The 24138-nt window shown below is 37.9% G+C and overlaps 1 protein-coding gene across 1 annotated transcript; it reads right to left on the bottom strand.

The window, feature by feature from the left end:
• Nucleotides 1-1517: 1517 nt before the first annotated feature.
• On the bottom strand, nucleotides 1518-14206 carry LOC124135569 (cytochrome P450 1A2-like). The gene is made up of 6 exons (XM_048391601.1): nucleotides 13266-14206; nucleotides 11694-11906; nucleotides 10932-11037; nucleotides 4269-4531; nucleotides 2464-2591; nucleotides 1518-1880 (listed from the first exon to the last, which is right to left on the bottom strand). Exons 1-6 carry the CDS (start codon nucleotides 13818-13820, stop codon nucleotides 1655-1657), a joined length of 1491 nt encoding a protein of 496 aa, XP_048247558.1. The 5' UTR covers nucleotides 13821-14206; the 3' UTR covers nucleotides 1518-1654.
• Between the last annotated feature and the right edge of the window lie 9932 nt (nucleotides 14207-24138).

Genomic DNA, 24138 nt, shown 5'->3' with positions numbered 1-24138 from the left:
CGCTGTGTGTACATCACTTCTTAACGTTATGACAGGACAGACCGACTATCAACAACGTCTGAACGTGGCCGTGACGACTAGGGTTAGAGTAGCTTCCCTTTGACAAAGGGCAGTTTCTTCTAGCGGACAGACCGAATGATTGCCGCGAAATGCAAGTAAAAACAATTGTTGTTTTGCATATATGTTGCTTCGCTACTGTATAAGAAACAGATTTCAGTTGGAACTATATTGGCTACTGTCACTGTCCGACTGACACATCACTTACCCAGTGACGTAATAAATATTAATGCGCGCATTACAGGAAAACTCGCAATGTTTAGGTAATATAATGTTTGTGAGAGAGGGAAAGCGATTTCCAAACACAGAAGTAAAGAATGACATTATATGATAAAGAGGTTATCACGCTTGTGTGTTTGGGGATGGTAAATATTCTGCATTAGAAATAAACACTATGTATTTAGCTCGCCAAGGCTCGCTAAATACAATCTTTATTCCTAATGCAGGATATTTACCATCCCCAAACACACTCGCGTGATAACCTCTATATACTTATTACTATGCGTTCACATGAAAATCAACTTATGTGTGTAAATATAATATGTAAATGGTGTGAGGCACATATATTCATCAGTTTTTTCACAACTTTTTAACATACAACAGGATGTTTACCAATCAAAGTTGAATGAGAAGAGAGTTACTCTACCGAAATCTTCGCATGAATTAATTTGTACACAAAGTTTTGACTCCTTGAAACCCAAAGAAAACACCGTCCGCCCAGCTCCGGATGTCCGCGTAGGAGTAGGTATTGCTGTATACTGAATAGCGTCAAATTCAGAATACAGAGCTGTTGACAATTTGTTTGGTGTTGGCAAATCAACAGACAAATTAATTAGATCATCCTCTGACGTTGGCATAAACGTTCACATTACAGCATATACATACAGTGCAAATTTACATTTACGTTTGAACCTGCTCCAGACATGATGCAAATTTACTCCTGGTGTAAATATACAGTACACACATGAGTAAACGCGTTCACATGACAAGTATACTCACGTGTGTATTTTTACACACGTATGCAAATATACACACATATGTATAGAGGCGCATGTGAACGGGGTATTACTGTGCATTCAGCATACGTTATCTCATTGTAATTTCATGAATGTCAGCGAAAAGATGACATACATTGATAAATAGGAAAATATGAAGCTCTCATGCTTCCATCCTTCTAGAAAGGCATATGGCCCCGTTTCACAAAGCTATCTTAGCGTTACGATGATTTTAAACCTCTATTTTAGTATGGGAGTTACAGTCACCTTGGCGCCAAGATTGCTTTGTGGAACGGGACCTGCGTGTTTGTGCGAAGAGGTAATGGCGGCGAAAGCGCAAAAATATCTTTTGGGTTGTAATTTTCTCCCCGAAAAGCTGTATCTGCCCCTGAAAGACAAGACCGGATTGTATCCACACCCTACCTCCCCAAAAAAGAAATAAAAAACATTTTGCAACAATGTAATTTTCGTCGCATTCAATTTATTTTTCCAGTCTGAAAGCATTATTATTTTATTCAAGAAGTTTGTGGGACAATTTATTTTTCTCGATAAAATCCCTAGGGGATTGTAGCTGTAGCTGATACAATATCTATCGTCGGTTGTCACAGAAGTGGGCACGTCTCCCTTCGAACCACTCTACATCCAGTTGGCAAAGGCTGAAGAATTATTCCTGGAGACCATGTTCGGGGATCGGAAGATGACGTCATCCCGCCCTCTGGTGGCAGAATTTTGAAATGCTGGACAAGAGTTGTGATAAACAGGAAGAGTCTCGTTTTGGCGAACACTTCCCCTGGACATTGCCGCTTTCCTATCCCAAAGGCCAGGAACCTGAGGCAAAAAAACAACAAACCTTTGGTGTACTTCCGTCTGGGATCATCGTTAACTTTTCTATAAAATCAGACAGTGTTTACGATTAACCTTAATCAATCAATACAATTCTCTATGTCTTTGAATAATCTGTTCAAGACGAAGCGGCACAAACACCCCCCCCCCCCCCCCCCCGGTTTTTTTCAAACTTTCGACTTGGTATTTTGTGCCTAGTGATAACCAGAATCAATCAAACCACCATTTAATTTTCCACATTATCTTATAGCGTTATTATATTGAGGAACGGATATCATCAGATTGACTAAACATCCGTAGTGAGTGAGTGAGTGAGTATGGTTTTACGCCGCTTTTAGCAATATTCCAGCAATATCACGGCGGGGGACACCAGAAATGGGCTTCACACATTGTACCCATGTCGGGAATCGAACCCGGGTCTTCGGCGTGACGAGCGAACGCTTTAACCACTAGGCTACCCGACCGCCCCCTAAACATCCGTAGTCGTATGTCTTACCATGGACCCTAAATCGTAATTAAGTGTCCGTGGTCCTACCAGAGATATGACATGATGTCTGGCCCTACTTACTGTTTTCTGATCGGATGTTCCGGTGCTAGCAGTTGGCCCTGGTCGTCAAGGAAACGCTCTGGTCTAAACACCCATGGATCATGCCAGAGACTCTCGTTGTGGTTTAAATACCAAAGATTGATCAGAATCTGCAATTGTATTATGATTAATTATCCACAGTCGAAAATGAAGAAATATTTGGCAAATATGTTAGGCGATACCTGATATTGCGTATCGTAATTTCATCAATTGTATCGTAATTTTCATCAATGGCCAGTGATAGTTCCAGGTAATAAAACTAATATTTCTTTCACACTCAGCGTATCCTCGAGTATTCAGAATTATAGCTGCATTCCATGGCATACTATCTCATCCCACCTAACATTAACATACTACCTTCTGATTGGTTTAGGAGCGGGCAAATATTTTCCATGTAGCCACCTCGAAGGTGGGGTACAAATATGTGTGTGTGTGTGCGTGCGTGCGTGCGTGCGTGCGTGCGTGCGTGCGCGTTTGTACTAATCCGAACTAGTGCCGATTTTATATAGATAGCGCACTGAGATACCGTGGCGCATGAATACCCAACTCAGACGCAGTATACAGACTCCGAGCCGACCAGTCCTTGTCTTAGCCTCGAAATGCCGAGCGCCAGACAGGGTAACATCATGCCCCATCTTTTATCGTGTTTCGGTATGACGCGCCCGGGAATCGAATCACCGCTCTCCGGGAATCGAACCACCGCTATCTGGGCAGAATCTCTATCAACTGGGCCATAGAGACAGTCAAAATCGCTGTTTTGCAACCTCCAAAACTCTTAATTTTTGTCTGTCTATTCATATTATATAAGTGTTGCTCAATCAGTCAGGTAAAGACCATATTTCACAGTCTCACTTTCCAGTATTACGTCTAGACCTCGACTGGGCATTTGTACTAGACAGTGGACCATATTTGTCTTATAGACCTATGAACTTTGAATGTCTGCTCTCGAGCAATGCAGTAGTATATCCAGTGTGGGAAATATCACACCCATCCTCGATTAGCCAGAGTGTTATATCTCCGTTCTGACGTGGTAAATACACATGGAGATAAAATACGCTGGACTATCGAGTGAGTGAGTGAGAGAGTGAGTTGGGTTTAACGCCGCTTTTAACAGTATTCCAGTTATATCACGGCGTGTCAGCGTAATGTGGGAGGAAAGCCCGAAGTGATGCATGTCTCAGACGTTTACCACTTCGGTGAAACCCACGAGCACGGGTGCTGACAAACCTAGAAACATAATCGGGACGAACCGGGATTCGAACCCAGTATCATAGGTTTCTGGCGTGCACAAGGGACGCAACTCTGCACAGCGAATCGAGGCGCCTTAGACGACTGGGCCACCCGTGCCCCCCTGGACTATCCAGGATATACAAGGGCTGGTCAAGTTTTTCTATCTCCTTCATTGATAGATGCTGAGGGACGCCCAGACCTAGGTCATGAATTTCTTTGGGGGGGGGGGGGGGGACTTTTCTCTGCAGTCAAAAACTGAATGACTACTCGGTACTTTTTCTATTAATGTGTCCATTTGGACCCCTATCACGTTCAACTGGCTGTCACTAATATACAAAGAGCCCCAACAGACCAAATACACATGCAATGAACTACTCAAACAATGTACTACATTGACTAGTTCATTTTGGTATGGCATAGTGGAAAGTTAGTCATGCATAGAACTTTTTTACCAACCCTCGTAAAACCAAGAGGACTGTCAGTTTACAACGACCTGCAGATTCCTTTATACGACTAACGGGATCTGATGGTCTGATCTGATAGAAAGAGATTCTTACTATCGCCTGATTTGGGATCCTGTAACCGTTCACTTCCAATTCCTTTGTAGCCATGTGTGGAACTCCGTGGGTACCATGAGACAAATATCGAATAGACTCGAGAATCACGGCATCAACATAGGGAAGGTGAACTTTGTCCTCGACCTTGACACGTCTGTCGCCGACAGTGACCTTGATCTGGTCGTAAAGCTTTTCTTGCATTTCCGGTTGCTCTATGAACGCCAATATGATTCCAATCAACGATCCTTTAGTTGACAGATATCCTGAAAAAATATATAGATTAGATGTCACCAGTATGAACACATGTTTGTGTTAAAACTAGATTGTTGAAATATGGTCTTTACGCGTGATCAACAAAGATTTTGTCTGGCCTAGACCCCATTATTTACAGGTTGCAGTGATGTGGCTGGGAGTGAAACAACACTCACTCACTCACTCACTCACTCAAGTAGTTTTATCCTATTCATTGTTTTACTCGACGATATAATAGTTCTAAACTGTCGGGCAAACGAAACTATATTACCCTTGTTCAATGGTTACTAAAAATGACACAAACAAGAAATGGTTATTCGATGTTGATACGTACGGTGGCCCATAAGGGACATGGAGTCTGTTTTTCCATATTTTGATATTTCACTTACTTTTGTCGTTACCTTTTGCAAATTAACACGATTTGTCTTACAAATATGTGGTTAATCATGTGTAAAGAAGATATTGAATCGCTGAAAAGTGAACTAAAAAACTAAAATGAAAATGTCAAAAACTAAAATGGAAATGTCAAAAACAAAAGCGAAAATGTCAAAAACTAAAATGAAAATACAGAAAACAATTTCCACCGCGGTGGAAATAGTTTTCTGTGGTTTCATTTTAGTTTTTGACATTTTCGCTTTTGTTTTTGACATTTCCATTTTAGTTTTTGACATTTTCATTTTAGTTTTTGACATTTCCATTTTAGTTTTTGACATTTTCGCTTCACATTTCAGCGACTCAATTGACCTTTTTCACACTTCGCTACTTCCGGTTTGAAAGCGAGGCTTGGAGAGCGGAAGGTGAAGGCTGTATGGCACATGAAACACATGGAGATGTCAACAAGGCACGCAATCGGGACAAACTGTGACAATTTAACCATCCCGGTACATTTATCGTAAGTATTGAACATTATTCTTATTGACAAACTATTCTACTGTTATCTGGTCTCCTTAACAATATAAATTTGAGTCTGGCCGTTCTGTTGTGATTTCAATTTAAAATATCCATGACCACCTGGTAACTCCCAGTGCAGTTTATGGTAGCTGAACAGACTTAATACAAATGCTACTGAAATCTTGTAAAGAATAATTCATTGTTTACACACCATTAAGCCAAACTATTTATTGTGAGTTTAAATAACTTTGCGGGTTGTATTTGAAGTCGAAATATTGACCTTTTGACCATATCTAGATATATGTCGGAAACTAACTAAATTGATATGTTGATATAGGCTAATGTATCAAATTGTAACCTACTGAGAATTTACAATCGTAACAAATCAGAAGTTTGCATCAGTTGCGTATTTGATGTAAATTGTAATGGACTCAAATGCATTCCAATAAAATATTAGACCTCTAGATCTACTTGTGCTGTTGTGATTGTGAACAGTTGTTATTTTGATTGTCAATGTTGACAGATTAGATAGCATGAGGTGTAATATTTCAACTGAATTATAACATAAAGGGTGTGTAAATATTTAAAGTAAAGTACAGTTTGATCTGCAATTTTGGTAACAATTAATATTTCTACCAAAAGGATATTTACTTTACTGTACGAATTTAATCATGTCATGAAATGAACAAAAACCCAACTAATTAATGTCCAGTAAATGTTCAATCTACATGTGATCTTTATATAATTTACAGAAACAGATAACTCTTTAACAGTTTGTATTCAAATATTTCAAATGCATAAATTGATATTGACATTACTAAAAACTTAAAGTATAAAAAAGAATTATTTTTAATTCCCATGTGTATTGCAATCATAACTCATTTCTTCCCTTTGTTTAATTGTGATACCCATCTGGTTTTATGTCCACAAACATGTTTTGAAACTTTTGAAACAAAAAGATGTCTTTTGTGCAAGCAATTGCCATGTATTATTGATTATTAATCATTTCAATTTATATATAAGAATATAGTTGTGCTTACTGTGTCATTTTGCAATAATTATATTGTTATGATGTAATATTTTACTATTGTTATCAATCTTAGTTTATTTCAATCAAGTCAAGTGGTGTGATCATTTTGATATTTTTTTATAATTCAATCAAAACGAGAAAAATAAAAAAATATAAATACATAGAAGAAATATGTTTTCCTTGTCAAATAACGATGATAGCATGAATTTATCTCATGCTCCTTGTACAGCATGCTCCTTTTGAAAATTCATTCCATTTCTTCTTCGAATGTACCTTATATGATGATTTTAGGGAGACAATACTGACAGCTATCGATAATCTTTGAGGACAAAAAACCCTACATAGTATTCTTTTTGGTGATCCAAACTTAGATGTTTTCCTGAATACAAAAATATTCTTGTCTGTACACAAATTTATAGAAACGACTAACAGATTCAGTAGCTAGCATATTATTGTTTCCAAACTGTTAATCAATAATATTGTTAAATCTATATTCAACACTAAAATGTATAATATTAGGATATGTATGAGATGCACACTGTCTTCACTTTCCAGCACATTGTACATATCCTTCATATGAGCACTGTATATATATTGTGCACTATGTTTCCACAATGTGAAGCTTCAACTGTAAATTGTTCATTTTCATTATGCAATATTATGTATAACTGTATATAGGGAGATAGGGAGGCGGTAATAAGTGCTGCCCTTTGTCTTTTTGGACAATAAAATATATTTAATAATATTTCATCTTGTGATCTGACAAAGTTAATATTTTCAAGTCAAGATATCAACTTTAGTAAACCACATGAAGAGATAAACATTGCATTTGACAAAATAAATTCAAGTCTTATTTTTTCTTTGTGATCTTCATGACCTTACTCAGAAAACCATAGTGTCAATGAGGCAGACTGACTGTAGGTGTGACAAAACGTGATATTTCACCTGATTTTAATAAAAATCTTATTTATTTCACTCTAGCGAAAGTATGTTTTCAGCATGGTCAGTCTAAATAAAGTATTTCATGATTAAATACATACCGGTAATACAAATATCAAAACGTGTTTCATTAAAACAAGAGTGAATTTCTGTGTGACATTGATATAAAGAGCTGTAGTACACTGTCATTAAATTGATGCATCTGTGGAGTTTACCGTTTAAACAGAATATACTGTTTGAGTTTTCGACATATCAGATGAATTGATGCCTTCAAGATTGTTCTAAAGTAGCATGTAATCTCACACACTGTGATTAATTTTCCTTAAACTTCTCTATTTCAGAAGAATGTTGTTTTCTAAATAAGCAATATTATGAGAGAAGGTGAATATCCATTGTTTATAAAAAAAAAAATGTTATTGAAGTAGGAATATTATTACAATATTGGGGGGTCGGGTAGCCTAGTGGTTAAAGCGTTCGCTCGTCACGCCGAAGACCCGGGTTCGATTCCCGACATGGGTACAATGTGTGAAGCCCATTTCTGGTGTCCCCAGCCGTGATATTGCTGGAATATTGCTAAAAGCGGCGTAAAACCATACACACTCACTATTACAATATTATTGAATTATTCATTTCAGGCCAGCGAGTCAACACGATGAAGTACTAGTATCCGGTGACGGATGTCTGGAGGAGCTTTCTGCTGACAGTAACACAATGGTTACAATGTGCATCCTGTCAAAGGACGAGGAAGTGAAAAGCCATATTCATTCAATCAACAAATGTGCTTCCTGTCACACTTAAATAGGATGAGGCAGTGAAAAGCCTTATTCACTCACAAATCAACATGGCCAATATATATCGGACACTGAAAAAGCACATTGTACCATTTGTTTACAAGCAAGAAATTTTTTTTCTCCTGGTATTTAATTAGGTGCTTTTGACTGACAAAGACACCCAGTCCATGTTAAGTTTTGAAAACTTATATTGTGAGAAATAAAGATATGAAAATTTTGGTTTGTTTTTTCTTTGTTAAATATGAGAAATCCAGATTGTTCCATCAACATATTTTGTACCGATACATATATTTTATCTGGGCTTGATTACCAACTGAAGTTGATTCCTTTTGTTATTTTATCTGTACCGTATTTTCTTGAGTATAGTGCGCACCCATGTATAATGCGCACCCCCCTCTAGCGGGTTCAATATTTTGGAAAAAAAGAAATTTGAATATTATGCGCAGAATTTTTTTACACCGTACCCTTTCAGCGAAGTCCGGCAAACGAACGGGTGCTGAGAAACTTGTCAGTACAAATTCGAAATTCGAGATAAAAAATCACCAGACATGTTTATTTACCGTTTAAATAGTATTTATTGTTCTGCTAGGCATTGTTTTATATTTAGGGATTAAGATTACCTTGCGTATTTTCTCGTAAACTAAGCTGGAAACAGCAATCAGCTGTACACACGTTTTCTTGGAATCGACCGGTGATTCGGTCAAGACACACCCAATGATATAACTTTATAAGATTTTTAATGCAAGGATCGGCAACAATTGTATCTGAAACTATTTTATTTATCAGGAATAATATATTCCATTATTTTCTTAGTTATATGCAACCTTTACTAAACATATTTAAAATAATAATAACCCTAAGCGAAGCAGCTGATCGCTATTCCCGGGTATTATTTTTTACATGGAACATGTCTGACCAGTCACCGTCAAGGCTCACGCGCACGTAATCACGTGATAGCGAGAATTTCATGTTGACATAGAATCGTCAAACAAAAACAAATATGACTTTTAACGAGTCAAAGTATGTCATTTATGATATATGTATCCATTCTCTGTCAACTAAAGTTTGTTTCAAGGCGTCAATAGCGGTATTCTGACCGTGGTTGCTGTTAATAACGGTGAGTTGTGCGATCTTCCGATCGCTTCACACACGATTTCGCCGAAATTTATAAAAACAATATTATAAGGAATTTTGAATAAAATCAATGAAATAAGTTACAAACATAAGTCCAGATATACAAAGAACACTTTTTATAGCCAGACAGTGTAATTACATAATTATTTTGCGTACTTCAGTATGGATTTGTTGACATGGTATTCCCGGTGTTTCGTGCTCACAGTAATGTCTTTCCATGGGGGGAAAAAACATCCAAACTCATAATTCGTGTATACTGCGCACCCCCTTCTACACAGCTGTGTTTTTTCGAAAAAAAGTGCGCACTATACTCAAGAAAATACGGTACTCGTATCTGATCAAGACATTTTCAAACTATTCAGGATAAATGTATTAGTAGCTTCCTTTTGATATACAATTACCTATCATCATACAGGATTAGGTGAGGGTGTTCAAGAAGTTCATGCATTATTTATATTTATCAATTTTTAGTTTCCTTTTAACTTATTTAAAACAGTTCACACATTATTACTTTTGTTGTGCACGGAGCAATCTCAATCTGCAATAATCAGTTAAGTAAGTGATGTTTGAAGAACAAGTAAAGTATCATCTGTCATTGTACACACTGAATAGAGTTATCGCCCCTTCTGAATATTTATTTTGACACCCGAATTATTTTCATAATAAACATTGTAATATGTTAAAATGAAAATCATAGCAGAAAAAGTGTCTTTTGTCAACTGGACTCCTGGCAAAACGATAGTGCGTTGTGCAGCAAACACCACTATGAAACGTGAAATAAACATGATCTCAATCTTGATCTAGAGTTCGCCAAGCCACGCATTGACTGAGCAATTTTGCAAAAGTACATTGACGCGTTTCACGTCATGCGGATTATTTACGATACAAAACTTCTGTCATTGAATGTACTGTCACACTGTACCTATATGCCGACAAGGTTATGATAAAACAATCTATTTCTGAAATACGTATCTCGAAATGCACCTTTCGATTCACTTCCGGGATCCTGAAAGCAAAATGCTAATTCCAGTGTATTACAGGCATATTTTAGTTGGACCTTATGATTTAATGTATTAGATACAGAGGATACCATTTTTGGTTTGTTTGAAATGTCCATCAGTGAAATGCACAACATGCTGTCTGTTCCCTATGAGCTGATGCGACTCTCACTGCATGGAGCTATGCTCTCCAAGCCTCGTTTTCGATCCAAGATGGCGAAAGTGTGAAAAAGGTCAATAGCTACTTTAAAGTTCATTTTCCATGTTTTTGATTGGTTTTTATACATGATTCATCACATATTTGTATGACAAATTACGATAAAAGTAAGTGAAACATCAAAATATTGAAAAACAGACTCCATGTTCCTTATGGACCACCGTAGATACGGGTATCATAAACTGTATTTTGTACCTTAAGTTTGCAGTGTTTCCGTGATTGTTTTCAGCCCAGTAACGTGTGATTTTTTCGGGTGAAATCCAATTTCTGCGTGTATACTTTCTTTTGCCCGGCAGTTAATTTCTGGGTATTTTAAGTGAGAATGAATTACATTATTATCTTTGATCCTCAGTGGGATCTTGAACATGTTTCATTGCTCTGAACAAAACATTGGGTTCAGGTGTGTTTTACCAGCAGCGATAATCTCAAGAATCAGCAACCGGATGTCTTCATCCGCCATATTGGATTCCATGGCAGCATGGATCAGCCCTTTAGACCGTCCAGGTATATAAGATTCCTGTAATATGAACGTGATAAAATCTGTATCATTTGTTTGCTCCAGAAAAGACATGAAGAATAATTTGGCTTCGGGTTCAAACCCGCATAAATGATTGACAAGTCCTGCTATAAAATGAGTTGTGGGTCCGAAAACTTGCTTGAGCTCGTTCTTTCAGAGAGTAAAAGTCTGTGTCTTGCAGCGGTTACCGAAAACATTACATGATAATAGTCGGTCCCATCCCACCCCACACATACAAATATGTATCCCTTATAATACCCCCAATTTCCTGCATCCCTAAAAGGATATGTTATATTGTTTGTTTGTTGTCTGTTGTTGTTTTTTGTTTAATTGTAAATTTAATCAGAACCCCGATCTACGCAGTTTGCATCAACCAAGTCAGCGAGCCTGACCACCCCATCCCGTTAGTCGCCTCTTACTACGACAAGCACGGGCTGCTGAAGACCAATTATACCCCGGAACCTGACGGATGAACAAGATATGTCACATCCCTTAAGCTACCAGTGGAAACATGTACATCCAGCAAACAATCCAAAATTAAATAACACTCAGAGCCCTAAAACATGAGTTGATGCCATATCCATCGGTTTAGGCTCTAAGTTTTGGATTCAAACTGATGAAAGTTAATTCTAAAAGTTTCAAATAACAACACATACCTTCATAGCATCGAACACAACATGCAACAAGTGCTCTGTTCGAGAGTGCGCCCTATCACAGGTAGTTTTAAATGGCCCCGGCACATGACGTAGAAACGGCATCGAGGTCAGTGATTGGTCGATTTCAAGAGAGGCCATCTCGTTAATGATGTCATTGTTTGCTATCATAGCTCTCACCGTGTTTCCGCCATCATTCGGCCTTTTGTCTGTCAGCTGTTAAGAAAGAAGCGGGTCAATTGCAGATGCCATTTTCACTGCCTGAAAATTACTAGCACTTTGTGCACTAGGATTCAAACAATTCTTCAAAATAGTTTTACTTTTTAACTGTTACTATAATTTGATATTTTTTAATTTTTTTTTAAAGTTTCGCATAATACACAATTGTTTATTGGTATCTTAGACATCTTATTTTTTCGGCAAAAATGGATGAAATACCGCTAAGGGTGTATGTAAATGTGGCGAGAAGAAGTTTAGTACTGATTAATGTAACTTTGTTCTAATATGGGTGAAATATTGCCGATGTGACCTTAATTTAACTCACTCACTCATGGTGACAGTTGAATTACAACATTTGTATTAGTAATGTAGGGAACTTTTAGGGAAAGATTGTGTTGAACAAGCTTCTCTTGATTCCCTTCATTGTATTGGTGATAATCACAGGCCTAATACGGAGCCGTGGCACAAACGCCTCATCGGCCATAAAAAAACAAACACAACATATACGAGGTGCACAGGAGGGTCCAGAGGGGGTGGAGTGGGGGCGTCTAAGTTTTGAGAACCAACTGTAGTATTATGTTGACAACCAATTGTAGCATTATGCTGACAACCAACTGTAGTATTATGTCGACAACCAAATGTAGTATTATGTTGACAACCAACTGAGAGAGGAATTTTGGACCCCTCCGTTCTAAAAATGCTGGATCCGCCCTTGAGGTGTAATATATCTCCATATATTGAGATAAATACTCCATTCGCTACGATAGCTACGCTTTGAGTCTGATACGAAATACGCAACGCTAAAAAGAGGCGTCCAATCAAATTACACTGGTGAGCAAAATAAATTTTGTTACTATAACTGATGGAGATTGTGACGTCACTTCCTAAACGAATCTATGGAAGCGAGTGGATCCAGGGTATTTATCCCAATAGAATGGAGACATAATAAACTGGATAATCGAGGATCAGAGAATGGTAGAATAATACACAATAATCGTTGTACTTGGAATTATTGTGAAATGATCATTATTTTTTATAACAAGTGAGTATGATTTCCAGCAAGAAAATGTTCCAGTCATATCGAGATAGAACATACCAAGATTAAACATAGAACACTCTTCAGGAATCGAACCTGGGTTTCCCGTGTGACGAGCGAAGACATGAAACCCCTCGGACTCGTTTCACAAAGCGACCTTAGTGCTACGACTATCGTATGTTTACACTGAGGAATACCCGCAGTGCAAAAGCCGCTTTGTGAAACGGGCCTCCCTGGTTCGTATACGATCCCTCCCACGCTAGAAACCAAGGTTCGATTTCTGAATGCAAGAAACAGACAATTACTTCATGTATACTTACCAAAATATAGATAACATTCAATAGGGAAGTGCCAATAACTTCCTCTAATTGAAATTCCGGCTGAGAGTTCATCTCCACAACGAGGTTCTGAAGTTCATCCATAATGGTATCTTCAAAGGCTTGAATTCCATCCCCATAAAGCCTCAGAGAGTTGTGGAAGGTCTTTCTCATCGTCGTGTGATGCATCCCGGCCGGGCTAAATGCCAGGCTACGTCCTTTGAAAATGAAACTAGATACAAAGGATTTCGGCCTGTCGTTAGTATAAGCTTTATACCCATTGTCACATAGAAGTTGCTTTGCCAATTTGACTTCATTGACAAAACACAACGTCCGATTGAAGAGAGTGATTGAAACTATATCTCCGTACTGTTTGGCCCACGTTTCGGAATAGAAGTGCACAGTGGTATTCCTTGCTGCTTTCAGAAAGGTGAGCAACGCAGCTACCCCTCGTGGTCCCGGGGGTAGCGGTTTTGAAGCCTTGTTCGTCCAGCTTTTAAATAACAAATATACAATCATCAAAGCTGACGCCAAGAAAGTCAACGTTGTGAACACCATGTTTGATACGTGACTGTTTGTTCAAGTGACCTATAAACCATATGTCGTCAGTCCTGCGTGACAATAAGTTTATGTATGCCCCCGTGGGTGATGGAGAGATTGACGTGTTGGTAACACTATAGTCTAGTTAACCACCTCGTCACCGTGGATCGCGTTTATTTATGTGCCTCTTGCAAAGTCTTAAGTTTCAAACACTCTGACGACTACAAGATGAGATAGACATCGAAATTTTCAACGTCTCTGGCCAAGTACATAAAGATAAAGATTATCAGCAGGAGGTATGTTATAAATAAGGTCGTAGATATAAATTAGGAATAAAACGTGTATATATGCGAGTCTTTGTATCGTGCTATAGAAAAGTATTCGCAATGTAGCGTAAAGGGTTAATGACCCCCATCGCCAGACATTGTACAGAGAGCACGAAAAGTACACGGCAATGGATAGTTCCTTTTATGTGTTGTGTTGACTGGTTGATCGGGTTAGTATGGAATACTAGACGGGACATTTAAAAATATTTAAAATATTATCTTATCTTATCTTTAAAAAGATCGGAGTCTAACAATGCGACAACTGGTTAAATCACCAAGGCCGTAGCCGGGAAGGTGGAGGGGGGGGGGGGGGGGGGACGTAATAAATATTACCTTTTCTTCGGTCTGTGGTTATAAAACCGTCGTCGCTCTTTTGTTCATCTTGCCACCGACAACGCGACAATGTCCCTCTTGGCTTCCATAGTTCAGGTTCAAAAACCTCATCGCTCCGAAGAGTTACAAAATGAGCTGTTTGTGTGTTTAAAATACAGTTATGACGCCACTCTGTTGTTTCAACTGCAGATTTCGTGTAACTAAATGACTACTGACCTATTTTATGCAATACAAATTTAAGCTCATGCATTAATTTTAAGCACGTGCATTACGAATGTCCTGGCTACAACGATCAAGTCGTGCAAAATTAGATAGATAGATAGATAGATAGATAGATAGATAGATAGATAGATAGATAGATAGATAGATAGATAGATAGATAGATAGATAGATAGATAGATAGATAGATAAAATACAAAAGTCCAAAGATGAGCTGTATAATTTACTCAACCGGTTTCACGCATGTGATTTTCAAGAGTCTTTGAATATTTTCAAGAGTTTTATATATATACATATATATACGGGTTAGTTCAAATGCAGCACGGATATCGAAGCAAGAAGTTAAAGATTCTCATGTATTACTGTATGGAATTTCTGTGCAGCTTATTTATTTATTTATTTAACTTTCAGGCTGTATTTCAAATCTGCTTACGCAGTATTCGTTACAGATAATGATATTCGTCATCTCATAAATTACTTGAAACGAATGTCCAGTTACCGTGCGGTATCCTTAGAGGAGAGAGTTCGGGATGACTGAAAGAGTGAATATGCTCCGTGGTATCTTATCCATATTCAGTCTACGCCTAGACTTTGTAATAAGGATTTTTTGTGAAACTGAGCCATTTGTCTCTAAGTAATTAGGGTATTCATGAGGACGCCAGCCTACACATACCCTGACACCCGGTTACCATACTATTTTTCATCTAATTAATATCTGTTCTTTTGCCAACAAATTGTCAACAGTTGCCAACTTTTATGCGTATATACAGAGTTGAGCGGACAGTGTTTTCTTTTGGTTTCAATGAGTCAAAACTTTGTGTACAGATTAAATCAAACACGTGTTGCTCCACGCGAAAATATTCGGTGAAGTAACTCTCTTCTCATTCAACTTTGATTGGAAAACAACCTTTTTTGTGTTGAAAGTCGTGAACAGGCTGACGAATATGTGTGCCTTACACAATTTATATACTTTATTTTCACACCTAAGATGCTTTTCATGTGAAGGCATAGTAAATTTACATATACTCACGTATGTATAGTGTATAGTTACTTACGTTAGGAAATGTTGTGCATGTGAACGGGGTATGAGTCTCATTGCCCACCCCTAAATCCCGAATAATACTTAACATAAATCCCAAAACACTGAGAAAAGTTAAATTACTGATACAATTATCGAAAAAATATAATATAAAGTTTTTTATAAAGGAATTTACATACACCTTCAATATGCGTACCAAATACGATAATTTTTGCGTCCCGCATATCCAAAATGCGGAGTCTAGAATACCCTCTAAATAGACCCCGAATCCCACGGTTTGCAACCTTACTCATAGGTTTTTAGAGTTAAAAGACAATCAATGTGTTGTTGAACATCTACAATACATCTACGGGTTTAAATTATATCTACCGTGATGGAGAGAGTGAGTGAGTTGGGTTTAACGCCGCTTTTAACATTATTCCAGTTATATCACGGCGTGTCAGCTTAATGTGGGAGGAAAGCCCGAAGTGATGCAGATATAAGACGTTTACCACTTCGGCGAAACCCACGAGCACGGGTATGGTGCTGACAAACCTAGAAAGATAATTGGGGCGAACCGGGATTCGAACCCACAATCATAGGTTTCTGGCGTGCCCTAGGGACGCAACTCTGTACAGCGAATCGCGGCGCCTTAGACGACTGGGCCACCCGTGCCCCCCTACCGTGATGGAGGAACGTAGTGTATACAAAATATGTGCAGTATTGACGATGTGTTTCAACATCAATCAAATTTGCTGGGGCTTGTCGTATAGTCGTATATTTTTAGGCGACTATGCTTGTGAGAGGCGACTGACGGGATGGGGTGGTCAGGTTCGCTGACTTGGTTGATGCATGTTATCGTATGCTCATGATATCAATCACTGAATTGTCTGGTAAAGACTCAAATATTTACAGACCCCTTGAGTGTGGCGTTAAGCAACAAACAATGCATAGCTCGTGTTTAGTTGCCGACGAGAGGTTGCTTAAACATCAAAATCCATTTTAGAAATCTGCTGAACATCAAGATTTGACTGTCTCATATTTGACTGGGGTGATTATTGAAGCTTTGTTTGGGTAATTCCTAAGATAACATAGAAATGTACTCCACTCTATTTTAGAAAATTTCAGGTATTATACATTATAACTGCTTATCCGTTTTAACTGTAACATATATACTCGGACCCCGTGGTACCGCGGCATTCATCGTATCGCGGCATTTGTGATTTCCGATAGTTCACGCGGGACACGCCTCTTAGCGGCTGTTTATTAATGCAAATGAGTAACCAGGAATGGCTCACTTCGTAAACAATTTCAATTTCCTCGAAATGTTCCGTCTGCTGTAAGTAAGGAGTTATTAATTGTTGATACATACTTCTGGCATCTTTTTTAATATTGCCTTACCCCCATCTGTCAATGGCCAACGATATAACCCGCAGTTCCCCAAGTAAACTTTCTCTATCGACCTAAACTAGATCATCTGCATATTTATGGCGACTAATAAGGTAACGGAAGTACGTAATCCGCACATTTTTCCCGCTCTGTGCCCAGAATCTATTTGGAGATCATAAGGGCCATAATGCCAAATTTAGAAATACGTTCTCCACTAGTAGCCAAAATATAAATACATACTTTGGGCATACTAGGAGTGTTTTTTATATATTTATTGTTGACTTTTAACATTTTTCCATTTTGTGACAAATTATTGTCATCCAATTTATTTTAGAAACAATCTTAGAATATAATTTCTGATATTTTGTTGTTGACTTATAAAAATATTTTTCTCTTACTTTTCGGTAAATATGCATTGAATACCTATTGCTGATAACACATTTAGAATTTTACTTGTGCTGTCTTTGCACTTGTCTGGACAAATCACTGATGTCTGGCATGATCATACCAAGTGGTTGGTAGAATTATGTCCTCTTTTTGTCCAATTCGGACCTCCATACACAACTTTTCTCTGTACCATGATACGATGGAGTTCTCTCCCTTGTCAAACAGAGCGCGAGGCCCGGCTTTTACTCGGAGCTACTAATGTAAATAATGAACTTTTATCAGTGAAATATGCATTGTTTGATAAAATAAATGATATCTGATATGGAGAACACGAATAATCATAAAGGTTAGTGAGTGCATTTTGTTTCGATTAGCGTACGTACATGACAAGTATCGCGATACCCCGAGGTTGCAGGCTACATTTTAACATTAAATCTACGTTAGTTATTAAATTACGTCATATAAGTGGAAGAATGATTGCGGGAGTTGGGTTTTAACCCCACAGCATCACAGCCCTTTATGGGTATGGAGGGACGTTGTGTCAATATGACATTTATGCCCGCACTACCTGTATCTGTATTTGGTGTTGTCTTGGCGTATCTGCCATTTTTTAAAACTGAATTTAGTGACTGATAGAACGAAAGGGTCTAACGCTGCTTTGACAGCAAAGTAAACTGTAAAAAACACGTGGACATACGAGACGAAAATTCAAACTTAATGACGTCGGAATAAAGGACAAGGGGTCCACCATTGAATATTCGGGGGGGTGGGGGGGGCTTGGAATTTTGTTGGAGACTAGAGACTATTAATTGTTTCAGTCACTAGTTAAAAACACGATTATTTTTTTTTGAATTGAGGATCAGAACAATTTCATTTGTTTCACAGCACATTCTTTACAGAACATCAGGTGAAATATATTATTTTATTTTTGTAAAACCTAACAATATTTATATTTTTCTGGAAAAAATTAGGTTTTTGGTCCAGTGGAAAGAACCCGGGGAGCGGACCGGTAGGTCGGTGCACAGGAGTCCGTATCTAAAAATAGACGCCCTCATGCATATTCATGACCCTTCGGGCTCGCGTGTGGAGATGGTCATGAATATGCATGAGGGCGTCTATTTTTAGATACGGACTCCTGTGGTCGGTGGTTCGATCCCAGGCCGCGTCATACTCTTAATTCAAAATAAAACCATTCTGAAATAAAGGGGCCTGGTAGGATTTCATCATCGGTATTTGTGGAATAAAATAACATCAAGGAGGTGATAGTTCTATGCCTCAAATGTGTGCGGATTTCAAACGTCTTCATTACCCATCAGCCAGTGCAGGTAAGGGAGGTAACCTACTCCACTGGCACATCCAGTAACCTGGTGGTAAAAGTGTCCATTCATCGAAGGTAGGTTTTGATTCCCTTTATGGATTTTTCTTTCCCTTGGGACACTGCTATAGCATTACAAAAACAGTATTGATGCCTTAATAATCTTCGTGACCAAATTCTGTTATTAATGCAGCCAATCACAGTGACAAGAAAAATTGCAGTTATCATTAGAATCAAACCCCAGACCTCTGTGTAAAAAGAGAACACACTTTCAACTGGGCTACTGTCATATGAATAAGAAACATCTACAGTGATGAAAGAAAACAAACTTCCATTGATTGTAAAATATGTATTTACAAAAAATAAATGTTTTACTTGCATTCAAGTTATCCTTACAAAGCTGTCAATACATACATAAAGAAAATACACTGTATTATTTACATCACAAACAGGACTTAAACCAGTTATTATTTTGAAATGAATTAATACATACATCTCTTCATAGTACATAAACTACATCTTACATAGGAAAACAATTCCAATTTTAAAATGATAATTGATTGTTTTATAACAATAATAATATTGCTATAAGCCCCATTGCAGTTAACATGCAAAGTTGGTCGCAACATTCCATTGTGTTACACAGCACACAATAAAATCAATTCTAACAATCAGGTCCAGACACCTGAGTGGGTGTTGGAGGGAGATTAAACAAAATTCCCACTATCATACTTGGGATTTTAAATCCCGTGTGAAGTGACGCGTCAATGTATATGGCCCGTGAAGATCCGGGGCAGAATAGGTCTTCAGCAACCCATGCTTGCTGTAAAAGGCGACTATGCTTGTTGTAAAAGGCGACTAACGGGATCGGGTGGTCAGGCTCGCTGACTTGGTTGATGCAGGTCATCGATCCGAATTGTGTGGATCGATGCTCATGATATCAATCACTGGATTGTCTGGCCCAGACTCGATTATTCAAAGACCGCGGTCATATAGCTGGAATATTGCTGAGTGCCTCATAAAACAACAAACCAACCAACCAACGTTAATGTATATACAGTTCTGGTTTGTTCCGCCACTGCACAAGTGGATTCAAAACCTAGTCAATTTCACACATGCAACACTATTCTCAATATAACAAAAATAATAACAAGACAATTTGTATTGTGTGAGAAACTGAACATCGAAGACAAGTTCACAGCGCACAGAGTTAAAGTCACAAAAAACATGGTTCAAAGTAATTTAAACATAAATAACTAATACTTAATACGAATACTCATGACAACTACGAGCACACAGACATTCTTTTCATAAATATACAAGACAATTAGTATTTATATAAAACCATTCAGATGTGACTGCACATTTCAGTTAATGATCAATTTACATAAACAAAATAAACCTAAACCAATAAACATTTTATTACATATTCCAAATTATAATTTCTAAATTTCACAACATGGCTTCAAAAACTTTCAGCTGCAAACAAAGTAAATGCCATGTGGTATTTGGGTTTGAATCAAAGGATTGGGAACTATTTAAAAAATATGTTTCGGGTAAAACAGCGGAAATACATGTTATGAAAAAGTTCATAAAAAAAACTACTTCAGCTGAGGTTCAGGTTAACATAAGTTTGTGACGACTTCATTCTGTAATATAGTTGAAGCTGTCATTACAAATCATCTGAGGTCATTATACAAATATCTTCAACAGATGATGTCACAGGTGGTTTCTAAGATCAGGGAGTGCGGCATTAAAAAAATAAGTTCATAAACAGACAGATGAAACAACTCTGTTAATCTCATGCTGTTTATTTGTTGTTTAATGCCGCACTATTCCAGCTACATTCAGGGCTAACCTCAGGAAGAAAGAGTGAGTGAGTTGGGATTAACGCCGCTTTTTTATTTGTATTCCAGTTATATCACAGCGTGTCAGCTTAATGATGGAGGAAAGTCCGAAGTGATGTAGGTCTCAGACGTTTACCACTTCGGTGAAATCCACGAGCATGGGTATGGTGCTGACAAACCTAGAAACATAATCGGGGCGAACCAGGATTCGAACCAACAATCATAGGTTTCTGTCGCGCTCAAGGGATGCAACTCTGCACAGCGAATCGCGGCGCCTTAGACGACTGGGACACCCGTGCCCCCCCAGGAAGAAAGACGAGAGGCTTATTGAGTACCAGACCTAACTATTTTCTTGGTTTTAAACATCGCTCATGTATATTTAGAATGTTTTTGTGTTAAAGAATTCTGGGACGAATTTAATGCTTTCATAAATGTTATTTTCGGACATGTTTTCATTACAAAACAAGATATCTATTTTGGACATACAAACAACATCTTATTAAATCACTTATTGATATTTGCAAAAAGACACATTTACGTAACACATATTAAAGGAGTAAAATCATATCTTAAGTCATACAGAAATATACTGAAAGATATTTACCATGTCGAATTGTTCCTTGCAAAATGAAACGGGACAATAATTTCTTTCACTTAAAAATGGAGTTTAATTGAGAAAACCATAACGCAGACGGATTAGCTTCCTTAATCTATATCTCTTACAATTATTACAATGTATCAAAGGTGAACTTACTGTCATATCACTTCCTGTACATTTTTCTCATTATAATTAACATGTAATTTGATGCCTCCTATGATATGATGACTATGTACCCTCTGGAATGAATAAAAACAATTAAAATTATTTATTTTTTTCTTATTTTATAGATGTTCTCATGAAATTGGTTAATACCGGGGTACACATATGGCTGAAATCTTATTATCAGGGTTAAAGTGACGTTCCTATATGAGAAAGTACTTTTTAGAAGAGTACCAACAAATAGTTGATCTCTATTTTCAATCACACATTATGTATTTGATTTTTTTAAATTTTGCAATTCGGGAACCACGTAACCACTAAAATACAAAACTCTGTGCTTATGTTAGACATACTGAGATTCTCATATTAAAATTTCAAAAATAAAATCCAATGTTTGTCAAACTGTGAAGTAAAAATATATATATTATACAAGTTGATTTGCTAACTGCAATAAAAGTAAATCCGAATAAGATCACATGTAAATATTATTATTAAAAAATATCACATCAAAATGTAACTGTATAAAATGGCATTTGACTGGTTGTTCAAACAATGGACAGTGGTAGCGTCATCCTGCAGACAAGCATGGCTACTGAAATACAAGCTTGAGCAATTTGAGACTTCTCACATCAGGAACGCACCAATAAGGGCAAAATATGTAGGTATATCTAGGGTAAGTGACATATTCTTGTCCTGTATTTATTTTATTTATACATACATATCTATACTATCTGTCTATTATGAGGCAAAATGCATTACACTGTATACAATAATAGAAACTGGTACTCTGTTTGTATAAGGTGGAACATAGTATATAGTCCCAAACAAATTGACCGTGTACTCATAGTGAACACTTTCTTGATAATGCATCTTTTCTTAACTTGGTTTACTGAATAAATGACTTAAAATTGTCTTACACTGCATCAACAATTTTCCGGGTATCCGTGGCTGAATGCACATACCTAAAATAATGAAAAGTTAAAAATAAATAAATCTGAAGAGCAACAATCTCTGTCGAATGCAACTTATCTGTGGATCAGGGAAAATAATTGTGCATTCAACAAGTTAAACGGCAAGACTGATGAGACAGGAGACCGACGAGACATACTCAGATAACCTTTACTTGAAAAAAATAAAATTGAAATGTCTTTCATTTATTTTTTTCCACCTACCAAACCAGATTTTTCCCAAATGGATCTATAAACCCAAAAATCTAAAGGTTTGGCCTTAATGTATTTCTGAATAGCTGAATCATGAAAATGAAAAAAAGGCAATCACTTCTCTTCCACAGCTTGTGGTAGAAACGAAGAATCTTTGGGCAAGGTATGTCATCGGGCTGTTACTTCCCGGGTACCCGATCCCCTATTACCCGACACTACCCGAATACCCCCTGTAGGTCTCAAGTTGGCTACAAAATGTCCAACTGAGAATTGTTTAACAGGAGCCCTGGCAAAAAATACTTAGCCACATGCCTTAAGCAATCTGTTCATGCATACATGGAGCTGACCGAAGCTTTATCTTTACGCAAACATATAAACGTCAGAAGCAATGCGTGCATAGTTAGAAGGAAATGCGAACATTTAGCGACTTGTTGTGTAACATGGAGTTAGATTGTCATTGTCATCAAACAATATATCACATGACGGGTAACTCGAGTACCTGGTTCTTTCTCAGGACCCACCCGACCCGAGTACCCGAGTTACCCGTCCCAGTCCCAGTATGACAGTTATCTAGTGGAAAACCTTTGATTGGATGCCAAATGCCGAGTGCACTGATTGAATCAAAATCATTAAAATCAGATCTTAGTTCTGGCTATTGCTAAACAAAGATATGAGGACATCCCATAAAGTACACGTCAGAACTACCTTTCATCTGACCAATCAAAGCGTCGCTTACTAGGTCATGAAAGTGAGTCGGAATGTGTATTCTAATCATGCAACCTTGAAAACGTTAACATGGGGTATTCCGAACGACAGTTATGGCCCGTACGACTGATTCCGTCAAAATTATTGTCTATCTCTTGCTTCCTTGGGAATTTTAATCAAGAACTGCTTCAACATATTTTTCAAACGTTGTCTGAAAATGGAAGTCGCCAAGTTGAAACGAGTGCCGTAAAGCTCGAGAAAGCTGCTATCTAATTGGCTGATGTCGACTTCTTTTTTGTTGTTTCGGTGGTCGGTCAAAGTTCGCTAAAGGTAATTCTGACGTGACCCATAATGGGATGTCCTCAAAGCTTTGTTTAGCGGCAGCGAGAACTTAGATCTGATTTTAAAGAGATTGCTACATGCTTACCTCAAGAATCATTCATCCTCCAAAACAAACAAACCACTTAATACTATCCACATAACTCACAACATCTGAAACTTAGGGAACATTTAAGCAACACACGCTTCATGCTCCTTTGTGTACATATACGTGAGACAGCAAGGCCACATTGCCAGTGTGCTCAGGTCATTGACAATAAACAATATGGACCCTCTGCCCATACTTCTGCTTCCTAACCCATGATCACTTGACCAAGAAAAGGTCTGATTCAGTCTGCTGTGGCTCCCCACGGAGCTCGGGATGTGGAGTGAAGCAGATGGTGAGTGGAGCCAATGTAGAGGGAGAATGACACATGCCTGACATACCTGACAAGCAAATATGCCACCATTATGATGAACGCATCACTGCACAGACTGGTCTCATCAAATAATCAACCACAAGGCAACAGGTGCGAAATATGCATCAGTCGGAAAGCGC

Source organism: Haliotis rufescens, unplaced genomic scaffold (genome assembly GCF_023055435.1).
Source record: "Haliotis rufescens isolate VD_foot unplaced genomic scaffold, xgHalRufe1.0.p SCAF_92, whole genome shotgun sequence".
Classification (NCBI taxonomy): Eukaryota; Metazoa; Mollusca; class Gastropoda; order Lepetellida; family Haliotidae; genus Haliotis; species Haliotis rufescens.
Note: the sequence above shows the minus strand (reverse complement) of the source record. Positions and strands in the feature narration are given on the sequence as shown.